Here is a 27787-nt window from a genome sequence, read left to right as displayed (position 1 = left end):
CACCAATTTTTGGGTGAGATATACCACTGTTATACCTAGTAGACAGTTAAAAAAAATTCACTAATTTGTCTTTTACATTTTCGGGTGAAATTCACAAATTTTTGGGTGTGATATACCACTGCTATACCTAGTAGACAGGTAACATTTTACTAATTTGTCTGTTACATATTCGGGTGAAATTCACCAATTTTTGGGTGTGATATACCACTGCTATACCTAGTGGACAGCTAAACAATTTTCACTAATTTGTCTGTTACATTCTCGGGTGGAATTCACCAATTTTTGGGTGTGATATACCACTGCTATACCTAGTAGACAGTTAAGAAAAATCACTAATCTGTCTGTTACATTTTTGGGTGAAATTCACCAATTTTGGGGTGTGATATACCAGATCTTGAAAGCAACCTTTTGTCAGTAAAGAAACTCACTAACCAAGGCAATGTAGTCACATTTCAGGGTGACAGTTGTATCATCACAAAAGGGGATTGCTTGCTTGCAAAGGCTAAAATCATAGATGAACTATATCAGCTGAACTGCAGTGAAATGGTTAAAACAGCCAAAGAGGATAAACATTCAAACTGCATCCACACTTGGCACAGACGATTCGGGCACAGAAATTCTGATACAATAAAGAAAACAGTTGAGAATAACTATGCAAGTGGTATTAAGATTAATCCATGTGATCAAATAATGCACCAGCTGTATTAAAGGAAAAATGACTAGGACATCTTTTCCCAAGCAGACCAGCAGCAAAGCTCAAAAACCTCTGGACTTAATACATTCAGATCTTTGTGGTCCAATGAAAACTATAACTCCAGAAAATAAAAAGTACTTCCTGACCTTTATTGATGATTACTCCAGATATACCACAGTGTTTCTACTTCACAATAAGGATGAAGTGCCAGAGAAATTAGAAGAGTATCTCGCTCAAGTAAGTAATACATTTGGCAGGATGCCCAGAGTACTACGAACAGATAATGGCTCAGAATATACAAGTGGTAAAACACAAGTAGAGTTGAGCGAACACCTGGATGTTCGGGTTCGAGAAGTTCGGCCGAACTTCCCGGAAATGTTCGGGTTCGGGATCCGAACCCGATCCGAACTTCGTCCCGAACCCGAACCCCATTGAAGTCAATGGGGACCCGAACTTTTGGGCACTAAAAAAGCTGTAAAACAGCCCAGGAAAGAGCTAGAGGGCTGCAAAAGGCAGCAACATGTAGGTAAATCCCCTGCAAACAAATGTGGATAGGGAAATGAATTAAAATAAAAATTAAAAAAATAAAAATGAACCAATATCAATTGGACAGAGGTCCCATAGCAGAGAATCTGGCTTCACGTCAGCAGAGAATCAGTCTCTTCATGCCATAGCAAAGAATCTGGCTTCATGTCAGCAGAGAATCAGTCTCTTCATGCCATAGCAGAGAATCTGGCTTCATGTCAGCGCAGAATCAGTCTTCATGTCATAGCAGAGAATCAGGCTTCACGTCACCCACCACTGGAACAGGCCACTGTCACACATTTAGGCCCCGGCACCCAGGAAGAGGAGAGAGGTCCCGTAACAGAGAATCTGGCCTGATGTCAGCACAGAATCTGTATTCATGTCATAGCAGAGAATCAGGCTTCACGTCACCCACCACTGGAACAGGCCACTGTCACACATTTAGGCCCCGGCACCCAGACAGAGGAGAGCGGTCCCGTAACAGAGAATCTGGCCTTATGTCAGCGCAGAATCTGTCTTCATGTCATAGCAGAGAATCAGGCTTCACGTCACCCACCACTGGAACAGGCCACTGTCACACATTTAGGCCCAGGCACCCAGGCAGAGGAGAGAGGTCCCGTAACAGAGAATCTGGCCTTATGTCAGCGCAGAATCTGTCTTCATGTCATAGCAGAGAATCAGGCTTCACGTCACCCACCACTGGAACAGGCCACTGTCACACATTAGGCCCAGGCACCCAGGCAGAGGAGAGAGGTCCCGTAACAGAGAATCTGGCCTTATGTCATCGCAGAATCTGTATTCATGTCATAGCAGAGAATCAGGCTTCATGTCACCCACCAATGGAACAGGCCACTGTCACACATTTAGGCCCCAGCACCCAGACAGAGGAGAGCGGTCCCGTAACAGAGAATCTGGCCTTATGTCAGCGCAGAATCTGTCTTCATGTCATAGCAGAGAATCAGGCTTCATGTCACCCACCACTGGAACAGGCCACTGTCACACATTTAGGCCCAGGCACCCAGGCAGAGGAGAGAGGTCCCGTAACAGAGAATCTGGCCTTATGTCAGCGCAGAATCTGTCTTCATGTCATAGCAGAGAATCAGGCTTCACGTCACCCACCACTGGAACAGGCCACTGTCACACATTTAGGCCCCGGCACCCAGACAGAGGACAGCGGTCCCGTAACAGAGAATCTGGCCTTATGTCAGCGCAGAATCTGTCTTCATGTCATAGCAGAGAATCAGGCTTCACGTCACCCACCACTGGAACAGGCCACTGTCACACATTTAGGCCCAGGCACCCAGGCAGAGGAGAGAGGTCCCGTAACAGAGAATCTGGCCTTATGTCAGCGCAGAATCTGTATTCATGTCATAGCAGAGAATCAGGCTTCACGTCACCCACCACTGGAACAGGCCACTGTCACACATTTAGGCCCCGGCACCTAGACAGAGGAGAGCGTCCCGTAACAGAGAATCTGGCCTTATGTCAGCGCAGAATCTGTCTTCATGTCATAGCAGAGAATCAGGCTTCACGTCACCCACCACTGGAACAGGCCACTGTCATACATTTAGGCCCAGGCACCCAGGCAGAAGAGAGAGGTCCCGTAACAGAGAATCTGGCCTTATGTCAGCGCAGAATCTGTATTCATGTCATAGCAGAGAATCAGGCTTCACGTCACCCACCACTGGAACAGGCCACTGTCACATATTTAGGCCCAGGCACCCAGGCAGAGGAGAGAGGTCGCGTAACAGAGAATCTGGCTTCATGTCAGCACAGAATAAGTCTTCATGTCATAGCAGAGAATCAGGCTTCACGTCACCCACCACTGGAACAGGCCACTGTCACACATTTAGGCCCCGGCACCCAGACAGAGGAGAGGTTCATTCAACTTTGGGTTGCCCCGCAATATAATAGTAAAATTAAATTAAAAATAGTATTGAAAGAGGAAGTGCCCTGGAGTAGAATAATTTATTGTTAAGGGGAGGTAGTTAATATCTAATCTGCACAAGGGATGGACAGGTCCTGTGGGATCCATGCCTGGTTCATTTTTATGAACGTCAGCTTGTCCACATTGGCTGTAGACAGGCGGCTGCGTTTGTCTGTAATGACGCCCCCTGCCGTGCTGAATACACGTTCAGACAAAACGCTGGCCGCCGGGCAGGCCAGCACCTCCAAGGCATAAAAGGCTAGCTCTGGCCACGTGGACAATTTGGAGACCCAGAAGTTGAATGGGGCCGAACCATCAGTCAGTACGTGGAGGGGTGTGCACAGGTACTGTTCCACCATGTTAGTGAAATGTTGCCTCCTGCTAACACGTTCCGTATCAGGTGGTGGTGCAGTTAGCTGTGGCGTGGTGACAAAACTTTTCCACATCTCTGCCATGCTAACCCTGCCCCCAGAGGAGCTGGCCGTGACACAGCTGCGTTGGCGACCTCTTGCTCCTCCTCTGCCTTCGCCTTGGGCTTCCACTGGTTCCCCTGTGACATTTGGGAATGCTCTCAGTAGCGCGTCTACCAACGTGCGCTTGTACTCGCGCATCTTACTATCATGCTCCAGTGTAGGAAGTAAGGTGGGCACATTGTCTTTGTACCGGGGATCCAGCAGGGTGGCAACCCAGTATTCCGCACACGTTAAAATGTGGGCAACTCTGCTGTCATTGCGCAGGCACTGCAGCATGTAGTCGCTCATGTGTGCCAGGCTGCCCAGAGGTAAGGACAAGCTGTCCTCTGTGGGAGGCGTATCGTCATCGTCCTGTGTTTCCCCCGAGCCACGCACCAGTGATGGGCCCGAGCTGCTTTGGGTGCCACCCCGCTGTGAACATGCTTCATCCTCATCCCCCTCCACCTCCTCCTCATCCTCGTCCTCCTCGTCCTCCAGTAGTGGGCCCTGTCTGGCCACATTTGTACCTGGCCTCTGGTGTTGCAAAAAACCTCCCTCTGAGTCACTTTGAAGAGACTGGCCTGAAAGTGCTAAAAATGACCCCTCTTCCTCCTCTTCCTCCTGGGCCACCTCCTCTTCCATCATCGCCCTAAGTGTTTTCTCAAGGAGACATAGAAGTGGTATTGTAACGCTGATAACGGCGTCATCGCCACTGGCCATGTTGGTGGAGTACTCGAAACAGCGCAACAGGGCACACAGGTCTCGCATGGAGGCCCAGTCATTGGTGGTGAAGTGTGTCTGATCCGCAGTGCGACTGACCCGTGCGTGCTGCAGCTGAAACTCCACTATGGCCTGCTGCTGCTCGCACAGTCTGTCCAGCATATGCAAGGTGGAGTTCCACCTGGTGGGTACGTCGCATATGAGGCGGTGAGTGGGAAGGCCGAAGTTACGCTGTAGCGCAGACAGGCGAGCAGCGGCAGGGTGTGAACGCCGGAAGCGCGAACAGACGGCCTGCACTTTATGCAGCAGCTCTGACATGTCGGGGTAGTTGCGAATGAACTTCTGCACCACCAAATTCAGCACATGCGCCAGGCAAGGGATGTGCGTCAAACCGGCTAGTCCCAGAGCTGCAACGAGATTTCGCCCATTATCGCACACCACCAGGCCGGGCTTGAGGCTCACCGGCAGCAACCACTCGTCGGTCTGTTGTTCTATACCCCGCCACAACTCCTGTGCGGTGTGGGGCCTGTCCCCCAAACATATGAGTTTCAGAATGGCCTGCTGACGTTTACCCCGTGCTGTGCTGAAGTTGGTGGTGAAGGTGTGTGGCTGACTGGATGAGCAGGTGGAAGAAGAGGAGGAAGAAGCTGAGTAGGAGGAGGAGGAGACAGGAGGCAAAGAATGTTGCCCTGCGATCCTTGGCGGCGGAAGGACGTGCGCCAAACAGCTCTCCGCCTGGGGCCCAGCCGCCACTACATTTACCCAGTGTGCAGTTAGGGAGATATAGCGTCCCAGGCCGTGCTTACTGGTCCACGTATCTGTGGTTAGGTGGACCTTGCCACAGATGGCGTTGCGCAGTGCACACTTGATTTTATCGGACACTTGTTTGTGCCGGGAAGGCACGGCACTCTTGGAGAAGTAGTGCCGGCTGGGAACAACATACTGTGGGACAGCAAGTGACATGAGCTGTTTGAAGCTGTGTGTGTCCACCAGCCTAAATGACAGCATTTCATAGGCCAGTAGTTTAGAAATGCTGGCATTGAGGGCCAGGGATCGAGGGTGGCTAGGTGGGAATTTACGCTTTCTCTCAAATGTTTGTGAGATGGAGAGCTGAACGCTGCCGTGTGACATGGTTGAGATGCTTGGTGACGCAGGTGGTGGTGTTGGTGGTACATCCCATGTTTTCTGGGCGGCAGGTGCCAACGTTCCTCCAGAGGCAGAGGAAGAGGCCGAGGCGGCGGCGGCATCAGCAGCAGAAGAGGCTGAGGCGGCGGCAGCAGCAGAAGAGGCCGAGGCAGCAGGGGGAGCCTGAGTGACTTCCTTGTTTTTAAGGTGTTTACTCCACTGCAGTTCATGCTTTGCATGCAGGTGCCTGGTCATGCAGGTTGTGCTAAGGTTCAGAACGTTAATGCCTCGCTTCAGGCTCTGATGGCACAGCGTGCAAACCACTCGGGTCTTGTCGTCAGCACATTGTTTGAAGAAGTGCCATGCCAGGGAACTCCTTGAAGCTGCCTTTGGGGTGCTCGGTCCCAGATGGCGGCGGTCAGTAGCAGGCGGAGTCTCTTGGCGGCGGGTGTTCTGATTTTGCCCACTGCTCCCTCTTTTGCTACGCTGTTGGCTCGGTCTCACCACTGCCTCTTCCTCCGAACTGTAAAAGTCAGTGGCACGACCTTCATTCCATGTGGGGTCTAGGACCTCATCGTCCCCTGCATCGTCTTCCACCCAGTCTTGACCCCTGACCTCCTGTTCAGTCTGCACACTGCAGAAAGACGCAGCAGTTGGCACCTGTGTTTCGTCATCATCAGAGACGTGCTGAGGTGGTATTCCCATGTCCTCATCAGGAAACATAAGTGGTTGTGCGTTAGTGCATTCTATCTCTTCCACCCCTGGTGAAGAGCTAGGTGGATGCCCTTGGGAAACCCTGGCAGCAGAGTCTTCAAACAGCATAAGAGACTGCTGCATAACTTGAGGCTCAGACAGTTTCCCTGATATGCATGGGGGTGATGTGACAGACTGATGGGCTTGGTCTTCATGCGCCATCTGTGCGCTTTCTGCAGAAGACTGGGTGGGAGATAATGTGAACGTGCTGGATGCACTGTCGGCCACCCAATTGACTAATGCCTGTACCTGCTCATGCCTTACCATCCTTAGAACGGAATTGGGCCCCACCCAATATCCCTGTAAATTCTGGTGGCTACTGGGACCTGAGGTAGTTGGTACACTAGGACGTGTGGCTGTGGCAGAACGGCCACGTCCTCTCCCAGCACCAGAGGGTCCACTAACACCACCACGACCATGTCCACATCCGCGTCCGCGTCCCTTATTAGATGTTTTCCTCATTGTTCCCGTTCACCACAATTTTGAGAATGGCAAATTTGGGAATAGTTTTTCAACCCAGAAAAAAAAGTGTGCTTTTACGGTCGCTACAAATAACTTGACCAGCTAAAACAGTACAGATTTGCTTGAATAGAAATGTGAGACCTGTTTTTTTTTGCACTGTGTGACAGGTTAAGGTTTAATCTCAGAATCAGACTTCTATCTGCACGGTAGCGTGTGTCTTAGGTTTTTCTGAATGACACTATCAGTACCTTCAATGTAAGATATCCTTTTTGGGATAGATTTCAAGTAGGCCTCAAATACCAGAAACTAGTTATTTTGAGAATGGCAAATTTGGGAAAAGTTTTTCAAACCAGAAAATAAAGTGTGCTTTTACGGTCACTACAAATAACTTGACCAGCTAAAACAGTACAGATTTGCTGGAATAGAAATGTGAGACCTGTTTTTTTTTGCACTGTGTGACAGGTTAAGGTTTAATCTCAGAATCAGACTTCTATCTGCACGGTAGCGTGTGTCTTAGGTTTTTCTGAATGACACTATTAATACCTTCAATGTAAGATATCCTTTTTGGGATAGATTTCAAGTAGGCCTCAAATACCAGAAACTAGTTATTTTGAGAATGGCAAATTTGGGAATAGTTTTTCAACCCAGAAAAAAAAAGTGTGCTTTTACGGTCACTACAAATAACTTGACCAGCTAAAACAGTACAGATTTGGTTAAATAGAGATGTGAGGCCTGTTTTTTTTTGTGCTGTGTGACAGGTATAGGTTTAATCACAGAATCAGATTTCTATCAGCACGCTAGCGTGTGTCTTAGGTTTTTCTGAATGACACTATCAGTACCTTCAATGTAAGATATTCTTTTTGGGATAGATTTCAAGTAGGCCTCAAATACCAGAAACTAGTTATTTTGAGAATGGCAAATTTGGGAATGCTTTTTCAACCCAGAAAAAAAAGTGTGCTTTTACGGTCACTACAAATAACTTGACCAGCTAAAACAGTACAGATTTGGTTGAATAGAAATGTCAGGTCTATTTTTTAGGCGCTGGGTGACAGGCTCAACTTGCCCCTGATGTAATATATGGCCAAAAAATAACCACACTGTTGATGGTTAAATGCACTTGGGTGACACAGGCTCAGCCTGCACCAGATGTAGTATATGGCCAAAAAATAATCAGACTGTCGATGGTTAAATGCACTTCGGTGACACAGGTTCAGCCTGCAGCTGATGTAGTATATGGCCAAAAAATAACCAGACTGTTGATGATTAAATGCACTTCGGTGACACAGGCTCAGCCTGCAGCTGATGTAGGATATAGCACAAAATAACCACACTATCGATGGTTAAATACACTTGGTGATAGCTTGTGCTGGCGCACCACAAGTCACAAAATGGCCGCCGATCTAAAAACGCTCTTGGCAGCCTCAAAAAAGTGAGCAAGTCAATAATAGCACTTCAATGATCCACAGCTGCAGATCGATCACGGAATGAAGTCTTTTGGAGGAGTTAATCTGCCTAATCTCGCCCTAACGTCGCAGCTGCAACCTCTCCCTATACTGATCATAGCAGAGTGACGTGCGGCGCTACGTGACTCCAGCTTAAATAGAGGCTGGGTCACATGCTGCACTGGCCAATCATAGCCATGCCAATAGTAGGCATGGCTGTGATGGCCTCTTGGGGCAAGTAGTATGACGCTTGTTGATTGGCTGCTTTGCAGCCTTTCAAAAAGCGCCAAGAAAGCGCCGAACACCGAACCCGGACTTTTACGAAAATGTTCGGGTCCGTGTCACGGGCACCCCAAAATTCGGTACGAACCCAAACTATACAGTTCGGGTTCGCTCATCCCTAAACACAAGCCATTCTCAGGAAACATGGAATTATGTTCCAGACAACTGTTCCATATAACCCAAAGCAAAATGGAGTTGCAGAGAGAATGAACCGCACACTGTGTGAAAGTGGGAGGAGCATGCTATTTGATTCTGATATGCCAACTACATACTGGGGAGAAGCTATCATGTCTGCATGTTATCTTCAAAATCGTTTGCCAGGAAAAGCAACAACAAAAACTCCACATGAACTATGGAACAAAAAGAAACCAGATTTAAGACACATCAGAATTTTGGGAAGTAAAGCCTATGTACACATTCCAAAAGAAAAACGTACAAAATGGGATGCATGTGCAAAAGAAGGAGTACTTGTGGGTTACAGTGAATCTCAAAAAGGATGCAGGATTTTACATCAAGACACAAACAAGGTAACAGTCAGCAGAAGTGTGATTATTGATGAACGTTGTGTGTGTTTAAAGTTTGAACAACTGACACAAACTTTTCAAACTGAGAAAGAATCAACATCAGTTGACTCAAGAAAATAAGGAAAGTGACTCAGAAATAGAAATTACTGCAGAAAAATCAAAAGCTGAAACTGAACCAGAGATACCTTCAGTCAGAAGATCAACCAGAACCAATAAAGGTGTTCCAGCTGGACGTTTATCTTACATAGCTCGCAGAGCCGTTCAAACTGAACCAGGTTCATGGCAAGAGATGCAGAAACTGCCAATGCATGAGAAACAAATGTGGAATAAAGCCGCTGATGAAGAAATGACATCACTCAATGATCTCCAGACATGGACACTTTTAGAGCTACCTCAAGGTACACATGCCATAGGATGTAAATTTGATTTTTAAAACCATATGTAACTCTGAAGGGAAAGTCTGTCGGTACAAGGAAAGGCTGGTTGCTAAAGTTTACTCACAGAAGTTCGGTGAGGACTACAGTATGATGCTACTTTTGCTCCAATTGCTAAACAAAGTACTTTCAGAACACGTATGACAGCGGCTGCCATGCGTAAAATGATTGTGAAACATCACAATATTAAGACAGCTTTTCTTAATGGTGATATTGAATTAGAAATGTACATGTCTCAGCCAGAAGGATATGTGAAAAAGGGACAAGAGCACCTTGTCTGCAAGTTGCAAAAATCTCTTTATGGCCTTAAACAATCAGCTCGAGCATGGAACTTGAAGATTAATCAAGTTCTACTAAATTAAGGATTTACAAGAGGCAAAGCTGATCCGTGCCTATACACTAAACAAGTAGACGCTGAATGGATGTACTTGCTAATTTATGTGGATGACCTGATCATTGCTCACAAAAACAGCGATGAAATTGCAAAGTTAACAGGAATACTCAATAAGCACTTTGAAACTAAAGACCTAGGTGAAGTGACATATTATCTTGGAATTGACATCCAGCGTGAGAAATATGTAAGTTTCCTGTTAAACCAGAATGCAAAAATTGAATCTATTCTTCAGAAATTCAACATGACAGAGGCCAAAGGAACAAGCACACATATGGATACAGCCTATCCAAAGTTAGAAGGAGAAGATGATCTTCTCACATCCAATGAACAGTACAGACAAGCAGGGGGGGCACTTCTCTACATTGCAACCACTACACGTCCAGACATTGCAGTTGCCATGTCTCTTCTTTTCAGGGGAGTTGATAAACCACGTCGAAAAGACTGGAATGCAATTAAAAGAGTAATGAGATATCTGAAACAGACAAAAGACTTTAGTTTGAAACTGTCAGCAAGTGATGACTTAAACCTCATGGGATATGTGGACTCCGATTGGGCAGGTGACCACAGCACACGCAAATCCACAAGTGGTTACTTATTAAAATTGGGAAACAGTCCTATATCTTGGTCCAGCAAGAAACAGATGTCAGTGGCATTGTCTTCTACAGAAGCTGAATACATATCTGCAGCTTATGCCAGTCAAGAAGTTGTGTGGTTACAGCAATTACTCAAGGATCTTGGGGAGGCAACATCAGAACCTACCGTCTTATTTGACGACAACCAGGCTTGCATTAAGCTTGCAACGAGTGAGAAGATTAATGCAAGAACCAAGCACATCGACGTCAGACATCATTACATTCATGACTTAGTTGATCAGAAAGTGATTGTACTTTGTATTGTGAGTCTGAAAAAATTATTGCTGATGCTTTGACAAAGCCACTCGCTAGAAACAGATTTGTGGATCTTAGATCAGAAATGGGACTGACATAGAAAAATAGTTGTTGAGTGGGGGTGTTAGCATACATGGTTTGTATTGTATGAGCAACAACCACTGCATGTCATTGCTGTATGCCTAGGATATTGTATGGTCACTAGTTGGCAGTGTTACATTTCCTGTTTACATTTCCTGTTAAGTTCCTGTTTTTGCTATGTCTTTAAACAATAAAAGAGTTCAGTGCTAGTTCTGCCACAGAGCAGAGGTTAGTGAAACTGCACAGACTGTCTGCCTGTCCTTTGTTTAGCCTCAGAAAGTATTTCTAACACATTTTGTCCTGTTACCCCTTGTGAAAGTGAGAAATGTGGTTGTAAAGCAACTTTTTTCGAAGAAATTTTCATTTTTTATTTTCACAGCTAAGTGCTCACTATACACCTTGAAATATTCCTCGAGGGGTGTAGTTTCCGGAATGGGGTCACTTTTTGGGGGTTTCCACTCTAGGGCCACCTCAGGGTGTCTTTAATTGCAAGATGGCACCTGTCAATTATTCCGGAGAAATCTGCCTTCCAGAAGCCATTTGGTGCTCCTTTCCTTGTGACCCCTGTGGTGTGCCCATATAGCAGTATACAAACACATATGGGGTATTGCTGTAATCGGAAGAAAATGGGCAATAAATTAGGTGGTGTATTTTCTCCAGTTCCCCCTTGTGAAAGTGAAAAATTTGGGCCTAAAATCCATTTTTCTGGAAAAAAATATAATTTTTCATTTTCACAGCCAATTCCATGAATCACTTTGGAGGACAAAGTTCTCACTACACATCTTGAAATGTTCCTGGAGGGGTGTAGTTTCCAGAATGGGGTCACTTTTGGGGGTTTCCAATCTAGGGGTACTTCAGGGTGTCTTCATATGCGACATAGCTCCCAAAATCCAATCCTGCGAAATCTGTCCTCCAAAAGCCCTATGGCGCTACTTCCCTTTTGAACCCTGTCATGCATCCATACATAATTTTTTGAGCACATATGGGGTGTTGGCGTATTCGTGGGAAATGGGGAACAAAATGTGGGGTGCATTTTATCCCGTTTTCCCTTGTGAAAGTGTAAAATGGGGGTGTAAAGAAACTTTTTCTTCAAAAAATTTTAATTTTTCATTTTCACAGCCAAGCGTTTCTTAATTCCGTGAAACACCTGATGAGTCAAAGTGCTAACTACACACCTTGAAATATTACTTGAGGGATGTAGTTTCCAGAATGGGGTCACTTTTTGGGGGTTTCCACTCTAGGGCCACCTCTGGGTGTCTTCATATGTGACATAGCTCCCAATTACCATTCCAGATAAATCCGTTCTCCAAAAGTCATATGGTGCTCCTTCCACTCTGAAGCATGCTGTGTGCCCATACATCAGTTTTTGAGCACACATGGGGTGTTTCTGTAAACTCCAGTTTCTGGGTAATAGATTTTGAGCTTTGTTTGGCTGTTAACCCTTGATGTGTTGCAGAAATTTTTACATTTCATTCCCATTTTCATTTAATTCTCGTGGGGCACCTAAAGGGTTAACAAAGTTTGTAAAATATGTTTTGAATACCTTGAGGTGTGTAGTTTCTAAATTTGGGTGATTTATAGGTGGTTTCTAATATGTAAGCCCCAGAAAGTGACTTTATAACTGAACTGGTCCTGAAAAAAGTGGGGTTTGGAAATGTTCTTAAATTTTTTTAGATTTGCTTCTAAACTTCTAAGCCTTCTAACGTCCCCAAAAAATAAAATGTAATTTTCAAAATGATCCAAACATGAAGTAGACATATGGGAAATGTAAAGTAATAACTATTTTAGTAGGTATTACTATCTATTATAAAAGTAGAGAAATTGAAATTTGGAAATTTGCTAATTTTTCATTTTTTTTAATAAATAAAAATGAAATTTTTTTACTCAAATTTACCAATGTCATGAAGTACAATATGTGACGAGAAAACAATCTAAGAATGGCCTGGATAAGTAAAAGCGTTTTCAAGTTATCACCACATAAAGTGACACATGTCAGATTTGCTAAAAATCGCCTGGTCCTTAAGGTGAAAAATGGCAGGGTCCTGAAGGGGTTAAACTAAGTTTCTTCTTGTTGGCTGATTCTTTTGTATTAGTTAAGTTTATAACACACATCAATAAAAGTGAAGTTTTAGCAAAATAAGTATGTAGGTAGAAAAAGGCGTCTACTGTAGTCTAATGACAATGCAATACTAAACATGAATGAATAACGCCGCACCTATATATTGGGATTATTTGATTGGAGTTGTGCATCAGCACCATTTTGAGCATCTCCTTCACACAGAGTCCAGTAGGTGCGCTGATATGTGATGAGAGGAATGTACCAAGAACGAGTGAGTGCTAGTGCCACACATCTGCCATGATGTGCTGTGTGTGCCCCCCCTGTATTTGAAGTGATTTGATAGTCTCTATTCTTATATTGTCATATGATGATGACCTTGCAGTGCTGACTTCATCTATTGTTATGTGTTCTATTCTGTTCTTTGTTCAATTGTTATCTAATTCACCCTATTTTAACATCTGACTTGACTTAGGCCACTTTCACATGAGCGAGTTTTCTGTGCGGGTGCAATGCGTGACGTAAACGCATAGCACCCCCACTGAATCCTGACCCATTCATTTCAATGGGTCTGTGTATATGAGGTTATTTTTTTCTGCATATACTGAAAATGTTCTATATTCTGAGTTTTTCACGCAGCCCTAGCCCCATAGAAGTGAATGGGGCTTCAATGAACAACGCATTGCATCCGGAAACAAGTGCGGGTGCGATGCGTTTTTCACTGATGGGTGCTACGAGATGTTGTTTGTAAACCTTCAAATTTTTATCACGCATGTGAAAAACGCATCAAAACGCATTGCACCCACGCAGAAAAAAACAGAACAACTGAACGCAATTGCAGACAAAACTCACTGAACTTGCTTGCAAAATGGTGCAAGTTTCACTGAATGCATCCTGAACGCATCCGGAGCCAATCCATCACATGTGAAAGAGGCCTTACTGTGTCAATTTATGCCAAATTATGTCACAAAAGTTACTGGACATTCGTCAAGTTCACTAAACTGTCATCGGGATGTCATAGTCTAAAACAAGGATCACTAACCTCCAGCACTCCAGCTGTTGTGAAACTACAACTCCCAACATCAACACTTGCTTGGCTGTTCTCATATCTCCCATAGACATGAAAGGAGGATGCTGGTAGCTGTAGTCTGACAATAGCTGGAATAGTGGATGTTGCTCCCCCCTAGTCTAAAATATTGCACAAATGTTGCATTAATAACTTTTTGCACACATGTGCCAGGACTTACCCCAGGGTTTTGAAAATCTTGTGACAAAATCCCAAACTGAAATCTGTTGCATATGAGGAAATTGATTATTATAGAAGTGAAAATTGTCATTGTTATTGTTCATATTTATTCATATATTGTTCATTTTATTTTATTTCAGGTGAAAATAGCCAGAATTATCTTAAACAACACAGACGATCTAAAATCTAAAATCTTTCCACGTCTAAAAAGCGAAATACCTAAACTTTTAAAAATGTTTAAAGTGAGTATAAATTATTAGTTGTTTAGTTATTTTTATGCTTAATCTGGTATCTGCATCTGTAAATAGAAATATTCTACATAAAAAGAAGAGTTGATAACCATTTTTGAATAGTGTTTTGTTCAGGAGTCAGGACCTTTGTCTATTAGCCATAGAGGTAACAAAGTAGGTATGTGTAACATAGATCTTATCCAGATGACTACCTGTTTGAAGTGGCATCACCTTTGTTGCAACATACTAAGCCTCCGCTCATATGGGAGAGCAGGATATTAGTATTGATGCTTACACTGAATCATACCTTATTATTAGTAAGGGAAGTCCCAAGTGGGAATATATTTACAACTCATAAATAAAGATAACACAATCGTCAGAGGGGGAAAGATATCAAAAGGACCTGCTTTGTTGCCAGGGTGCTGCCTCGCCGCTAAAAACATTGACCCAATGTGCCGTGAAAGACATGTACTGTCCCTGCCGTAAGAGCTGCTCCAGGTGTCCACAGATGAGTGAACTTTGCACACAGCAACAATCGCAGGGAACTGCCCAGGATCTCCGCCATGTGAGAGTACAAAGCAGGGGTGACTTTTTTGGAGAAATAATGCCGGATAGTTATCTTCCAGTGAGGCTGAGATGATGTTATTAAATGGTAAGGCAGCGACTGCAAGGCCAGCAACTTGGCCAGGTGGGAATTAATCTTGCGCACCAGCAGATTGCTGGGCGTGTAAAGTTGTTTCCTTATCACACATCAAGTTATTGATTGTTGACAAACAAGTAGAGGATGAGGAGGAGTCTGAGCAGGAGAAGCAGGAAGTGAGGATGATGATGACAAAGACACCGTACTACCTGTGGCTGCTGCAAAGGAGAACAGGAGAAGGAGGAAACTGTTGTTATGCTAGCTGGTGGATGCCGCTTCATGTGTGCAGTACGCCGCCCTGCAGGGTATTTGGTTCAATAGAGCTGTGGTGCCTATTTTTGTGTTTAACTGCCCCCAGCTTATTTTAATCTTGTAGATCTTGCACAGGGCAATGCTGTCGTCTTCTGGCAGCATTGAGAAAAACTGCCAGATGAGAGATACTCGCACACTCAGCACAGAGCTACTGTTAGCCAAGCTTCACTTAGCTCTGGGGTGTTTTGGCCTGCTGTACTCAGTTAGGGATGAGCGGACCCGTGGATGTTCGGGTTCGCTGGGTTCGGCCGAACTTCTGGTAAAAGTTCGGGTTCGGGACCCGAACTTGACCTGAACCCAGACCCTATTGAAGTCAATGGAGACACGAACTTTGGTGCACTAAAATGGCTGTAAAATAGTCATAGTAAGGGCTAGAGGGCTGCAAAAGGAAGCAAAATGTGGGTAAGAGCAGGACAATTGCCCTGCAAACAAATACCCTGACTTAAAATAACATAGAATATAAAAAAATAATAATAATAATCTTGAACTAGGAGACGGAGGTCAAAGTGGAGTAGGAGGTTGAGAAGGCGGTGGACGTGGTGGTGTAGGTAGGTGGAAGCGGTGGTGGAGGAGGTAGCCAACACTGTTTTTGTTGTTTTATTATTATTTTATTCCTTCATTTTTTTTTTTTTATTTATTTATTTTAAATAAATTTGGGAAGACCCCAAAACATTGGAAAATAGAAAAGAAAATGCAAAGAGAAAGTGCGCTGGAGTCTAACAATGGCTGGGTGTGGCCGGTATACTTGTCTATTCAGCACAAGGTACAGACAAATCCTGTGGGATCCATGCCTGGTTCATTTTAATGAATGTGAGCTTGTCCACGTTGGCTGTGGACAGGCGGCTGAGCTTGTCTGTGATCACCCCCCCTGCTGTGCTAAACATACGTTCGGACAATACACTGGCCGCAGGGCAGGCCAGCACCTCCAAGGCGTAAAGGGCAAGCAAAGGCCATGTGCTAAATTTGGAGACCCAGAAGGTTAATGGGGCAGACCCATCAGTCTGTACGTGTAGGCGTGTGCACACGTACTGTTCCACCATGTTGTTGAAATGCTGCCTACTGCTAAGACGTTCCGTATCAGCTGGTGGTGCTAGTTGTTGTGGCAAGCTGACAAAGCTTTTCCACATTTTGGCCATGCTAACCCTGCCTTATGAGGTGCTGGGGGTTCCCCAACTGCATTGGCGACATCTTCCTCCTCCTCTGCCTTCGCCTTGTGCTTCCACTGAGCCACCGCTGTCAGGTGGGAATGCCATTAGCAGCGCGTCTACCAGCATGCGCTTGTACTCGCGCATCTTCCGATCACGCTCCAGTGATGGAATTAAGGACAGCATGTTGTCCTTGTAGCGCGGATCCAGCAGGGTGGCCACCCAGTAATCAGCAATGGTTAGAATGTGGGCAACTCGGCGGTCGTTGCACAGGCACTGCAGCATGTAGTCGCTCATATGTGCCAGGATGCCCAGAGGCAACAACAAACTGTCCTCTGTGGGAGGTGTATCATCTGTGTCCTCTGTATCCCCCCAGCCATGCTCCAGTGATGCCCATGAGCTGCTTTGGGTGCCATCCTGCTGTGAACACTGTTCCTCCTCATCATCATCTTCCTCATCCTCCAGAACTGTGTCCGGGCTGGACAGTTGCGTACCTGGCCTCTATTGGTGCAGGAACCCACCCTCCGAGCCACTTGTGAATGACTGGCCTGATAACTGTGGAAATGATCCAGTTTATTCAAGGAGACATAGAAGTGGGATAGTATTTCGGAGGACGGCGTCATCGGCACTGACCATGTTGGTGGAGTACTCGAAACAGCGCAACACGGCACACACGTCCCGCATGGAGACCCACTCGTTGATGGTGAAGTGGTGCTGTTCCGCAGAGCGACTCACCCATGCGTGCTGCAGCTGAAACTCCACTATCGTCTGCTGCTGCTCGCACAGTCTTTCCAGCATGTGCAAGGTGTAGTTCCAATTTGTGGGTACGTCGCATATGAGGTGGTAAGCAGAAAGGCCGAAGTTACACGGCAGCGCAGACAGGCGAGCAGCAGAGGGTGAGAATGCCGAAAGCGCGCAGAGACGGCCCACACTTTCTGCAGCAGCTCTGACATATTGGGGTCATTTTTCAGGAACCTCTGCACCACCAAATTTAGCACATGCGCCAGGCAAAGGATATGCGTCAAACCGTCTAGGCCCAGAGCTGCTACGAGTTTTGCCCGTTATCGCACACCACCAGGCCAGGCTTGAGGCTCAGTGGCACCAACCACTCATTGGTCTGTTGTTCCATGCCCGTCCACAGCTCCTGCGCGGTGTGTGGTTTTTCCTCCAAACAGATGAGTTTCAAAACAGCCTGCTGTCGTTTCCCCCTGGCTGTGCTGAAGTTGGTGGTGCAGGTGTTACACTGACCGGATGAGGAGGCAGTAGAGGAGGAAGCGGAGTAGGAGGAGGAGGCAACAGAAGGCAACGGGAATCGTCCTGCAATCCTCGGTGGTGGAAGGACATGCGCCAAACTGCTATCCGCCTCAGGCCCAGCCGCCACTGCATTTACCCAGTGTGCAGTTAGGGAGATATAACGTCCATGCCCGTGCTTACTGGTCCACGTATTGGTGGTTATGTGGCCCTTGGCACAGATGGCGTTGCGCAGTGCACACCTGATTTTGTCTGCCACTTGGTTGTGCAAGGCAGGGATGGCTCGCCTGGAAAAGTAGTGGCGGCTGGAAACCACATACTGTAGGACATCCACCGCCATAAGGTTTTTAAAAGTCTCTGTCTCCACCAGACGGAATGACAGCATTTCAAAGGCCAGGAATTTTGAAATGCTGGCATTCAGGGCCAGGGATCGCTGGTGGGTAGGGGGGTACTTCCTCTTTCTCTCTCTCCAGTGTTTGGGGGATGGACAGTTGAACGCTTCCATGGGACAGTGTGGAAATGCTTGCCGTCAGTGACAGGGGTGGAGGTGGTGGTGTTGCTGCCACATCCTCTGTTTGCGGGGTGGTAGGTGCCACTGTCACTCCAGAGGGGGAGGAAGAGGATGAGACTGCAGCAGAAGAGGAAGCAGGAGGAGCCTGAGATCTTTCGTGGTTTTTGAGGTGTGTCCACTGCAGATCGTGCTTTGTATTTAGATGCCTGGTCATGCAGGTGGTGCTCAGGTTTAGAACATTTATGCCTCGCTTTAGGCTCCGATTGCACAGCGTGCAAACCACTCGCGTTTTGTCGTCAGCGCATTGTCTGAAGAACTGTCACACCAGGGAACTCCTTGGAGCTGGCTTTGGTGTGCTCAGTCCCTGGGTGCGGTGGGCAGTAGCAGGCATACTGGCTAGGGGACGGCCACTCTGCTTTTGCACCCTGCCCCCTCTTTTGCTGTGCGGCTCGCGCTGTGTGACCACCACCTCTTCCTCCGAACTGCACACGTCACTCGCATGACCTTGATTCCATGTGGTGTCTCGGACCTTAACCTCCACATCATCTTCCTCCCACTCCTCACCCTTGCCCTCCTTGCCGGTCTGCACACTGCAGAAAGCCACAGCACCTGTCACCTGTGTTTCTTCATCATCAGAGATGTGCTGCGGTGGTCCTCTCATGTCTACATCCTGAAACATAAGTGGTTGGCCATCAGTGCACTCAATCTCTTCCACTTCTGTGGCAGGGCTAGATGAATGGCCCACGGAAACCCTGCCAGCAGAGTCATCAAAAAGCATTAGAGACTGCTGCATGACTTGGGGCTCAGACTGCTTACCTCATTTGCAAGGGGGTGAGGTAAAAGACAGATGCCCATGGGCTACAGGTGCCAACTCTGCGCTTTCAGCAGTGGACTGGGTGGGAGACAATGTGAAGGAGCTGGAGGCAATGTCAGCCACCCAATCTACTACCGCCTCTATTTGTTCTGGCCTCACCATTCGTACACCGGTATTCGGGCCTACAATGTAACGCTGAACGTTCTGTCGCCTACGTGCACCTGAGGAAGGTGTTTTTTTATTTATGCGTGTAGCTGGCACAGATCGACCACCTCCTCTCCCTGCAACAGGAGCTCCACGAACACCGGCAGCACCACGACCAGGGCCACGTCCCTTATTTGATGCTCTCCTCATTCTTTAAGGTCACCTACCAAACTAACAGACGTATTAACTATATTACTTTCTCTGTCACATATGCAATGCAGGTGTACCTCACACAAAAAATGGGTATATGTCCCCCACCGAACTAACAGACGGATTAACTAAATTACTTTCCCTGTCATGTATGCAGTGCAGGTGTACCTAAAAAAAAAATGGGTATGTCACCCACTGAACTAACAGATGGATTAACTATTATATTTTTGTGTCTCGGGTACAAAGATCGCTATAGGTCACCCACAGAATTAACAGCCAGATTAATTATTAAATTTCTGTGTCAGAGGTGCAAAGCTGGTGTATTTCACCCACAAAAAAATCACTATAGGTCACCCACAGAATAAATAGCCAGATGAGATTCCTAACACTTTCCCTCACTCCAGCTGCCTGCTTCCTGTCCCTGCAATACTCAGATGTGATGGGTGGTGCTACACGTGATCAAGCATTTACAGAGGCTGGGTCAAATGATGCCCCGGTCAATTACAGCCATGCCATTAGTAGGCATGGCTGTAATGGCTTTTCAGTGCCCACAGCCTGAAAGCTTGTTTATTGGCTGCCCTGCAGCCTTTCAACAAGCTTTATTAAATGCCAGAACACCGAATTCAAACCCAAACTTTTGCTGCAAAGTTCGGGTTCGGGTCTGTGTACCCAAAATCGCAAAGTTCGGTATGGACCCGAACTTTACAGTTCGGGTTTGCTCAACACTACTCACAGTATCAGCAGCATCACCAGTTCCCAAATCCTATTTGGCCTTGGCAGTTATTTGGGAGGTTCTGTCTGTACGTCACCTCTGCTCTTTATTGCTGCTGCTGCTGCTGCCATTGCCCTTCTCTTCAAATGTTACCTCCTCCTCAGCACTCCAATCCAGCGCTCAGGTCCTGTCCAACACACAATTATCATCAGCGTCCTCATCCTCCCCACCAATTTTATGAGACTCTTATATGTCATTGTGAGCTCCTTGGCCACTTGCCAATGTTGCTACCACTGTCCCTACAGCCAGTGTCGGACTGGGGTGCCTAGGGCCCACCAGAAAAAATTATTTTGGGGGCACACTGTACGGATATATTCAAATATTACCTGCTCACACAGCAGCAAGATGCTAACAGATGATTAAATATGGGGGGTCCCTGTAGTGACCTTGAGAAGGTAGGTCCTGGGGAGAAGACGAAACTGGTAGCTTTCCTCTATACGTAGAAGTCATCTCAGCTCTGATCGTGTCTGTAATAAAAAAACTGGGAGTTTCTTTCATAATCTATCAAGTTTTTTATATGAACATAGGCTGGTTGAGGTGCTGTACAGTGAAAATATGGTCAGGGGCCCACTGGGGGATTCACCTGTACCCCTGTGGGCCAGTCCAAGCCTGCCTACAGCCACCACTGTGGCTACCAGTGCCACCACCCCAACCACTGCTACCAGCACAGCTATGCATAGAGTCCCCCCCCCAAACCAACTCCTCATGGCAGTCCAAATGTTGAATGCTCTCATACAAGTCATCAACAGGGTAACTCTCTTGATTATCTGTCATGGTGGGGTTTTGCGCACCACTAGGAGGGGCAGTGACAACAAAGAGAATGCAACTGAAAGGCTTCTCTGGGGTTGCAAGGAGGAGGAGCAGGAGGAATGCTGTGACCTTTACATCATTGTGCTATGATTGTGAGGAGGAGTGAGCCATCCAGTCTACAATCTCCTCCTTTTTGCCATCAATAATAATTTTGTGTCTTTTGGAAGCCTGTGGCCTATTCCTACTACTACTACTGCCTGAATGGCTGCTGCTGCTACTACCCACATTTTGGCCCTGAGAGGATGAGGCTTGAGTCTTTCATTTTGAACTCTTCTGTATTCCAGTCGATTTTTATGAGGCCTAATGAAAACTCACAATTTTCCTAAATGAAAACTCATAGGTTTGGTACATAGTCACAAAAATTATGGAACGGTTTTAGCAAAATTGCAAGTTTGTTTTCTGTCATGTAAAGACAGAGGTACAATTAAATGTTCTTCCCCATCTACAAAAACACTGCTATTGATAATTTACTTTGGGAATAATGCAATATTGGCATCGGTAATATTTGTGTCTACTGTGTAATTTAAGTTTCATAACACTGGTTCAAAAAAAATATTTCTATACTAATAACCAGATGTTGCTAATTTGTAATTGTATTCCCCCTTTAGCACCAATATAACAATCCAGGAAAGGTAATATTTCTGTCTACTGTTTAATTTACATTTCATGACACTGGGTAAAAAATAAAATAAAAAATGTTTCTATACTATAAAAAAAACACTGTGAAATCTTGTAATGTGATTATTCCCCTCTAGCACCAATATAATGATGCAGGAAAGACTTGTCATATTTTTGTCTACTGTGTAATATAAGTTTCACAACACTGGGTAAAAAAAAACTATTTCTATACTATAGAACACATCTTGTAATCTTGTAATGCAGTTATTCCCCCCTACAAACAATATAACGATGCAGGAAAGACCAATAATATTTGAGTCTACTGTATAATTTACGCTTCACAGCAATGGGTCAAAGAAGATATTTTTTTACTATAAAACACCCATTGCTAAATTGTAATGCGATTATTTCCCCCATACCAACAAAAAAAACAATGTAGGAAAGACAGGTAACATTTCTTTCTGCTGTATAATTTACCTTCCACAACATTTGGTCAAAAGACATTTCTATAATACAGTCGTGGCCAAAAGTTTTGAGAATTACGTAAATATTGGAAATTGGAAAAGTTGCTGCTTAAGTTTTTATAATAGCAATTTGCATATACTCCAGAATGTTATGAAGAGTGATCAGATGAATTGCATAGTCCTTCTTTGCCATGAAAATTAACTTAATTCCAAAAAAAACTTTCCACTGCATTTCATTAAAAGGAGGGTGATGCTTGAAATCATTGTTCTTCCATTGTTAACCATGGTGACCTGCAAAGAAACACGTGCAGCCATCATTGCGTTGCATAAAAATGGCTTCACAGGCAAGGATATTGTGGCTACTAAGATTGCACCTCAATCAACAATTTATAGAATCATCAAGAACTTCAAGGAAAGAGGTTCAATTCTTGTTAAGAAGGCTTCAGGGCGTCCAAGAAAGTCCAGCAAGTGCCAGGATTGTCTCCTAAAGAGGATTCAGCTGCAGGATCGGAGTGCCACCAGTGCAGAGCTTGCTCAGGAATGGCAGCAGACAGGTGTGAGTGCATCTGCACGCACAGTGAGTAGTGATGAGCGGCAGGGGTCATATTCGAATTCGCGATATTTCGCGAATATTTTGTAGAATTTTCGTCGAATATTCGCAAATTAGAATATTCGTTACATTCTACTTTTTTTTTACTCGAAAAATCGGCAAGGTAATGATTGTGTAATATGCGAATTTTCGTAATGCGAATTTTCATTTTATATTCTTGTTTTAGAATATTCCGAATATTCAAAAAAACGAAGTTATAGCAATATAGCGAATATTCGAAAAAAAAATCGAATATAGAGCAATTTAGCTAATATAGTGCTATAATCTTCTTTGTCTAATAGTTGTAAGTTGAAAAATTCGCAATAAAAAATTCGAATTACGAAAATTCGCAAACAACACTACTCCTAAAGTCAAATATTCTGCAGCCTTCTCATTGGCCCACAATCTAGAAGCAGGGAGGGATCATGTGTATTGATTAAAAAAAAATGTGAATATTTGAAATTTATATTTGAAATATTCGCGAATTTTCGAAGTACCTATATTTGCGATAAAAATTTGAAATTCGAAATTCGAATATTCGTGATCAACACTAACAGTGAGGCGAAGACTTTTGGTGTCAAGAAGGGCAGCAAAGAAGCCACTTCTTTCCAAAAAAACATCAGGGACAGATTGATCTTCTGCAGAAAATATGTGAGCGCTACCATCAGTCCTGTGTCATGCCAACAGTAAAGCATCCTGAGACCATTCATGTGTGGGGTTGCTTCTCATCCAAGGAAGTGGGCTCACTCACAATTTTGCCCCAAAACACAGCCATGAATAAAGAATGGTACCAAAACACCCTCCAACAGCAACTTCTTCCAACAATCCAACAACAGTTTGGTGAAGAACAATGCATTTTCCAGCACGATGGAGCACCGTGCCATAAGGCAAAAGTGATAACTAAGTGGTTCGGGGACCAAAACAATGACATTTTGGGTCCATGGCCTGGAAACTCCCCAGATCTTAATCCCATTGAGAACTTGTGGTCAATCCTCAAGAGGCGGGTGGACAAACAAAAACCCACTAATTCTGACAAACTCCAAGAAGTGATTATGAAAGAATGGGTTGCTATCAGTCAGGAATTGGCCCAGAAGTTGATTGAGAGCATGCCCAGTCGAATTGCAGAGGTCCTGAAAAAGAAGGGTCAACACTGCAAATACTGACTCTTTGCATAAATGTCATGTAATTGTCGATAAAAGCCTTTGAAACGTATGAAGTGCGTGTAATTTTATTTCACTACATCACAGAAACAACTGAAACAAAGATCTAAAACCAGTTTAGCAGCAAACTTTGTGAAAACTAATATTTGTGTCATTCTCAAAACTTTTGGCCAAGACTGTATTAAACACACGCTGCAAACTTGTAATGTGATTATTCCCCTCTTACCACCAATATACGGTAATGATGCAAAAAGCGCTGGTAATATTTCTGTCTACTGTATAATTTACGTTTCACAATGCTGGGTCAAAATAGAGATTTCTATACAATAAAACAAACATTGAAAACTTGTAATGCAGTTATTCCCCCCTTCTGCCACAAATATAACAATGCAGGAAAGGCCGGTAACATTTCTGTCTATTGTGTAATTTACATTTCACCACGCTGGTAAAAAGTATGTCACTAAAACTCTGTCACCTGGCTACAATGATGTCAATTGTTAATGTATTTCCATCTGATGTAATCTCAGTGTGCATTGCCATGTCTATGTCTGTATTTTATATATTTGCTGTAATTCCAAATGTACACCAGCAGGTGGCAGCAGTATGTAGCAGATACAAACCATGGTTAGAGTTAGACCTAGACTGGAATATACCATTCCAGGCTAGCTTCCCCCATCTGAGGAGGAGTGGAATGTTCCCAGATCCTACTTCAGAGGGAGGATAGAATGTTCTAGGCAGTGTACCAGCCACCCCCTGTTGGGGTAGGCTGTGTGAATAGGAGCTCCCAGAAACAGGGACCCCAACTAAGGATTCAGGCCTAACCTGAGGCCTAAAGCAACCTTCCCAGCCTGAGTTCCTTACCTCAGCTGGATGACAAAAGAAAGCAGCAACTTCAGAACTTCTAGATCTCCAGGACGAAAACCACCATTCCCTGCGAGCAGTCCTGTAAGTAACAGATTCCAAATACAAGGAGAAGATAAGTACCTCCATAGCTAGTCAGGCCCAAACCAAGCAGAACTCAAGACACAGCAGAAGACAGATACCTGCCAGATCTATAGGCTTATGTACTAGATGCAGAATATATTTATATAATTCCTGCCACATATTGCCAATACCTGCTGGGACCCAAGACTATTGCTGTAAATTGTATGGATCTAAAGCTGCATATAACATACCACCAAGTAAAGACAAGTTGGACCCTATTCTCTGTGTGGAATTCCATCATTCCTCCATTACTCCTATTTACAGCACTCATTTTGTTGCATGTGAGCCAGGATACAGGAGTCCATCCGTACTACAGGTAGGAGACACCGTTGATATAATACAGAGACAATATCCCCCTCTGGCATTCCTCACCTAGTACGTGTGCTCATACCATCTTAAAGGGCCCTTTTACAGTACCTGCGCAAGCTGCAACTGGCGTCACAAACTTAGTTACACCTAAAATCTGACCCACTGCATAGCAGCCCCAATGACCCAGTGTCCTGCTCGTTGCATCAAGTTGCGTCACAAACAGGATCGGATTGTATTGTGTGTCCATCCCTAGCAACAGAACCGCAGCTAATTGTGCGCAAAAACGGACTTAAACCGCATGTTCACAGTATAACAATCAGGGCTGAAGATTGTACAGAAACCGCTTAAAAAGTGATTGTCCTACTTGCATTGCTGTGCCAAGGAAAGCGCTGCACGTGTGCTGCACACAAAGTGTTAATTCGGCATTGTGGAGATTCGCCATATTCGCTCCAAGATGGCGCTGCATCTTCATGCCAATAGACAAAGAAGTCAAGAAACGCCCTCCCAGGAGCGCGAAAATGAGGAATATGCCCCCCAGAAGCAGGAAAATATGACTACACCCCCTCAGGAAAAGCGCAAAGATATCGAATATGCCCCTTCAGGAGCGGGGAAAATCGAGCCTGCCCACCATGAACTTTCTATTGTGCACCGAGGTGATAAAGTCTCCACCCCTTGGGCTGCACCCTCAGATCCTGCTATTTGCCAGAAGGAAGAGGAGGTCAAGATGGCGTTTCCCCAGCCAAAATGAAATCAGATGGCGATATGTGGTGAAGACGTCTATGAGGAGCGTCCGCCTGAGATCCATGTCTCACAGATAATAAAGAAAGGTGGACCCTCAGTATTCGCTACCTTGCTGGAGGCTGTGGATTCCTCCCAGGCCAAGGCCGAAGCACCACTCACCTTGCCCAGCATTCCGGAGGAGACCGCCGCTGAAGTCCAGGCTCCTGCTGCTAAGAACTCAAACCTGATGGAGTTCCCGGAGGCCGTGGATCCCTCCGCCATGTCTTGTTCTCTCCCCCTTATACGGACTGTCAACATAGGGACGTTGTACACCAATGGCCTACACCCGGTGAAGTATACCCAGGGTAGGACCAAATGGTAAGTCCTGACAGGTCTAGTTATTTAACAGGTACACCTGCTGCTTCGGGAATCGTTAGAAGCCCTAGGCTGCTCCTTCCCGCTTGTTAAATGTTCCGGATTGTTCCCATCCGGAGGTGTCTCATTTCCAGGAGCGCACGGGATTAACCCCTTAAGGACTCAGCCCTATTTCACCTTAAGGACTTGGCCATTTTTTGCAAATCTGACCAGTGTCACTTTAAGTGCTCATAACTTTAAAACGCTTTGACTTACCCAGGCCGTTCTGAGATTGTTTTTTCGTCACATATTGTACTTCATGACACTGCTAAAATTGGGTCAAAAAAGTTAATTTTTTTGCATAAAAAAATAAAAATTTTACCGAAAATTTTGAAAAATTACCAAATTTCAAAGTTTCAGTTTCTCTACCTCTGTAATACATAGTAATACCCCCAAAAATTGTGATGACGTTACATTCCCCATATGTCTACTTCATGTTTGTAGCATTTTGGGAATGATATTTTATTTTTTGGGGATGTTACAAGGCTTAGAAGTTTAGAAGCAAATTTTGAAATTTTTCAGAAATCTTCAAAATCCCACTTTTTATGGACCAGTTCAGGTTTGAAGTCATATTGTGAGGCTTAGATAATAGAAACCTCGCAAAAATGACCCCATTCTAGAAACTACACCCCTCAAGGTATTCAAAACTGTTTTTTCAAACTTTCTTAACCCTTTAGGTCTTCCACAAGAGTTAATGGCAGATTGAGAAACAATTTCGAAATTTCTATTTTTTGGAAAATTTTCCAATATAATAAATTTTTTCCAGGAGTAAAACAAGGGTTAACTGCCAAACAAAACTCAAAATGGGTTGCCCCGATTCTGTAGTTTGCAGAAACACCCCATATGTGGTCGTAAACTACTGTTTGGCCAAACGGGAGCACATAGAAGGAGGGGAACACCATATGGGTTTTGGAAGGCAGATTTTGCAGGACTGGTTTTGTTTATACCATGTCCCATTTGAAGCCCCCTGTTGCACCCCTAGAATAGAAATTTCAAAAAAGTGACTCCATCTAAGAAAGTACACGCCTCAAGGTATTCAAAACTGGGTTTACAAACTTTGTTAACCCTTTAGGTGTTCCACAAGAGTTAATGGCAGATGGAGAAACAATTTTGAAATTTCTATTTTTTTGGAAAATTTTCCAATATAATCAATTTTTTCCAGGAGTAAAACAAGTTCAGGTTTGAAGTCATATTGTGAGGCTTAGATAATAGAAACCTCCCAAAAATGACCCCATTCTAGAAACTACACCCCTCAAGGTATTCAAAACTGTTTTTTCAAACTTTATTAACCCTTTAGGGCTTCCACAAGAGTTAATGGCAGATTGAGAAACAATTTCGAAATTTCTATTTTTTGGAAAATTTGCCAATATAATCAATTTTTTCCAGGAGTAAAACAAGGGTTAACTGCCAAACAAAACTCAAAATGGGTTGCCCCGATTCTGTAGTTTGCAGAAACACCCCATATGTGGTCGTAAACTACTGTTTGGCCGAACGGGAGCACATAGAAGGAGGGGAACACCATATGGGTTTTGGAAGGCAGATTTTGCAGGACTGGTTTTGTTTATACCATGTCCCATTTGAAGCCCCCTGTTGCACCCCTAGAATAGAAATTTCAAAAAAGTGACTCCATATAAGAAAGTACACCCCTCAAGGTATTCAAAACTGGGTTTACAAACTTTGTTAACC

General features: G+C 44.7%; 1 protein-coding gene across 3 annotated transcripts in view; it reads left to right on the top strand.

The window, feature by feature from the left end:
• The window catches only part of LOC120990315, a 459898-nt gene that overhangs the window by 367993 nt on the left and 64118 nt on the right, over positions 1–27787 (top strand). For all 3 annotated transcript variants that reach the window (XM_040419046.1, XM_040419047.1, XM_040419045.1), the window contains one exon: positions 14145–14246. In XM_040419046.1, coding sequence (XP_040274980.1) covers positions 14145–14246 — 102 coding nt within the window. The remainder of the gene's footprint in view (positions 1–14144; positions 14247–27787) is intronic.

The sequence above is a fragment of the Bufo bufo genome, chromosome 2, assembly GCF_905171765.1.
Source record: "Bufo bufo chromosome 2, aBufBuf1.1, whole genome shotgun sequence".
NCBI classification, from domain to species: Eukaryota; Metazoa; Chordata; class Amphibia; order Anura; family Bufonidae; genus Bufo; species Bufo bufo.
This window is presented reverse-complemented; position numbering and strand designations above follow the sequence as displayed.